The 3734-nt window shown below is 38.3% G+C and overlaps 1 protein-coding gene across 1 annotated transcript; it reads left to right on the top strand.

Moving 5' to 3' along the window:
• The first annotated feature begins 952 nt into the window (after nucleotides 1-952).
• Nucleotides 953-2855, top strand: LOC148880211 (LOB domain-containing protein 30-like). Its single transcript, XM_088966826.1, has 2 exons — nucleotides 953-1433; nucleotides 2166-2855. Exons 1-2 carry the CDS (start codon nucleotides 1083-1085, stop codon nucleotides 2583-2585), a joined length of 771 nt encoding a protein of 256 aa, XP_088822952.1. The 5' UTR covers nucleotides 953-1082; the 3' UTR covers nucleotides 2586-2855.
• Nucleotides 2856-3734: the final 879 nt, after the last annotated feature.

The following is a 3734-nucleotide window of genomic DNA, read 5'->3' as shown; positions in this document are numbered from 1 at the left end:
TGATGTGTCCTTTGCCCACCACGAGGGCGACACGTTTCAAGTTACAAAACTCATTGCTTTTGTTGTAAAGAGAGAGAGAGAGAGAGAGAGAGAGAGAGAGTTGCTAGATTCATGAGAGGAACGGAAGCTGGTTGCTTCACGCAAGCAGCTAAAGGGGGTTGGATGCGTCGCGTAGCTTTAAGTATTTCAATTAGAATTTAAAAGAAGTGAAGAAAGACCTAACTATCAACGTTCAAAGGATTTCAATTAGAATTTTAAGAGATATTTCAGGATATGTTTTGGATACCTATGACATACTAAAAATTAAGATACGTATGAATGCATTAAAAATTTTATATAAATCTTAAAAAATACATTAATAATAATAATAAATATAAATTTTATATGACCTTAAATAAGCTATTTAAACACTTATAAAGAAAACAAGTTATTTATATATACAAAGAGATATTTCAATCCTTTGAAATATGCTTATTTCAAAGGAGTTATTTAGGGGATTAGGAGTTATTTAGGGCAAGTTTCCTTAAATGTAGGAGTTATTTAGGGCAAGTTTCCTTAAATGTAGGAGTTATTTCAAAGGAAGGAGCAAAATGTGTATTAAGAGAGAGGTAATAATTACAGGGGATTAGGAGTTATTTAGGGCAAGTTTCCTTAAATGTAGAAGTTATTAGAAAGACAATTATTAAATAGGCTTATTTATGAAAGAGAATCTAATATTACAATATATGGCTGATACATTCAAAATATCGGTCCTGTATCAGTCGATACAGACCCGAAACGAAACTACTGTTGTGATTTTGATCCGATACAGACGATACATTCAAAATATTGATCGAAAAGGAACGAAACTACTGTTTCAGGTATCGGGATGTTGCTGAAATGATACGTATCGGCCGAGATACGTTGTGATTTTTTAAACCTTGCTACCCACCACCACACTGCCAAAGAAACCAATATTACACAAATCCGGCTCTTGGGGTTCTCTTCATCATTTTCTCTGCTGTTTAATCAATCTCTCTCGACCCCACGAACCCAAATCCGGAGATGTTGTAGAAAGACAAAATAAAACGACCCACAAGAAGATGAGTTCGAGCAGCACGATTAGCAGCGGTGGCGGCGGAGTTGTGGGTGGGGTCGGCAGTAGCAGCGGTGGTGGTGGTGGAGGAGGAGGACCTTGTGGTGCATGCAAATTCTTACGGCGTAAGTGCGTGATCGGATGCATATTTGCTCCTTACTTTGATTCAGAACAAGGAGCAGCCCACTTCGCAGCGGTTCACAAGGTGTTTGGTGCAAGCAACGTGTCCAAGCTTCTCCTTCATATACCAGTTCACAAGCGACTCGATGCCGTCGTCACAATCTGTTATGAAGCTCAAGCTCGACTTCGCGATCCCGTCTATGGCTGTGTGGCTCACATCTTCGCTCTTCAACAACAGGTTCGGATATTGTCTGTCTTAAATTTTAAATGCAAGGTTTCACGCTAACATGAGCTCAAAAACATATATCTCCGGCGTGCATAGTTCTCCGTTGACACGGCAGCGCGTCCTATATCTCCGTCAAATTTCTACCCCTTTTTTTTCTTTTTTTAGAGAAGAAAAGAAGCACTTTCCTTTTTAAGAATTTCAGTGCTCCGAGATGAATTCCAGGAAGCGGTTGGTCTTCTTTCTTGGAATTAGGGTTTCGTCATTAGTGTGTGATCGTTTTTTACAAACAACTGAGCATCTTTTTCTCAGAAATGACAGTTTTCTTCTTCTCTCTCTACGTATTCGTAACAGAAGTGCAGCTATGATTTGCAGTAGATATTCGCACCAACTTTTCAGTATTCTTCTAACACACATGCAACCCTCGAAGTTCATCTTGATAATTAATTTGGTAGATGCAACGTCTGTATTCTAAATTTCTAATAGATCCCGGTAGGATCAACGGTTTTTGTTTGATTGATTAAACATCTATTTCCTTGATTTTATGCGGTGTTCTTCCTGGTGGTTCTATATATATTTATGTATTTTCATTTTACCCTGTTAGGCTGTTACTGATAAAGTTTTCTCTACTTTAGTACTTTTTCTGCTACGAGAGAATTTTCCGCGTATTAACGTGGGACATCAATAGATCAGAGCTACTATTCAACGTCAGTTATTGCAATCAGACTTTGAATATTATGAGTGCAGGTGGTGAATTTACAGGCTGAACTATCCTACTTGCAAACTCATCTGGCAGCGTTAGAGCTTCCGTCTCCGCCACCTCCTACGCTACTGGCTCCGCCACCACTCTCTATCACAGACCTTCCGTCAGCTTCCAGCATCCCCACTACTGCGACCTTCAACCTATCGACAATACTTGATCCTGTGGTGCCACCACATTGGTTATTGCAACAACGCGAAATGGAACTTCGACAATTCGGAGGAAGCGGCAGAAGCCCTACGGAGAATTCTCCGCCCACCGCTGGAGGCGGTGGTGATCTTCAGGCATTGGCCCGAGAGCTTCTACAAAGACACAGGTCGTCCGTGGAGCAGTCAGCATCGGCGCAACAAACATGCACATCCACAGCAACCACAACCACCATCACTCCCCAACTGAGACTGACCTAATTGACCAGAATTTTCCTTGAGCATTTCAGTAGTTGAAATTGCCTGGTTTTGGAGGAGATTTTGTTGTCATCCCAATAGGCAAGTAGTTATAATTGAAAACTTCTTCTCTTTTACTTTTCATGAATTAAAGCTTAATTAGATGAAATGTAGAATAGATTTACCATTATTATGCTATCAAAGCGCCCTTAATCTTTCTTAATTAATTGTTAATTTTTATATTAATAATCAATATATGGTCAGCACATGATATTCCTTAACCTTATCTTTTTAGTGAATAAGTTTTTTTTTTTTAAGGTGATTGTCAGCTTCTTAATGGCTGAAACTGAACTTGGGTTACATTTTTGAGAAAAGTTGAACTTGGGTTATTTACTATGCTATGCTTTATAATTTAATAATTATTTTGTCCACAAAGACAAAAGCAATAAGTCATTCCGTTAACATCTGCCTTTGTCAACAGCCCCTTAATCATAATACATGTGCTGAAGTGGGTCCCTTCTCTTCAATTGGATTTCAGCTCTACCGTTTAATTTCCTTCTTTTAAATTAATGGAATTTACATTTTACTATAAACAGATCAAACTCAAGAGTTCTACATATTAGTTATTTTTATTTTAATAGTTAAGCAGATACCCAAAATTCACCTAGTAAAAAAAAAAAAAAACAAACAAAACCCTAAAAGAACAATTTTCTGCCTGGATGATTGGCTTCTCTTGTATACCAAGAATAGCTGGCCCTTGAACAGGCATTGATAAAGCACAGTTTCAGGTATTCTATAACCTGCTTAACATCCCTCATTGGTCCTCCAAAAGAACATTACCTAATTGCAAGTTCAGAAGCAGTCAGGGGACGTGAAATCTCTGAATGTATGTATTGTTATCACTATTTTCTGCCATCCATCATATCATCCAATCCTTTCAAGAATTTGTATGCATGTATCAACTAACCTTCCTGTTTTCAATTGGTGCAAATTAAAGGTGATTCTCGAGGCTGGAAGCCTTGTTTTGGGGTCATAAAACCCTTTTGGAAGTGATAGGATAACTGCTCTAATGTAGGTGCTATAATTGTTAATTAACAAGTTGGTTTATAACTGAAGTATCTCAAGTGCATCATCCATGCATAGACTCAAGGATATGTCTTTCCCTTCTGCAAC

Source organism: Nelumbo lutea, chromosome 1 (genome assembly GCF_056320005.1).
Source record: "Nelumbo lutea isolate HS-2025 chromosome 1, American lotus-T2T, whole genome shotgun sequence".
Taxonomy (NCBI): domain Eukaryota; kingdom Viridiplantae; phylum Streptophyta; class Magnoliopsida; order Proteales; family Nelumbonaceae; genus Nelumbo; species Nelumbo lutea.
Note: the sequence above shows the minus strand (reverse complement) of the source record. Positions and strands in the feature narration are given on the sequence as shown.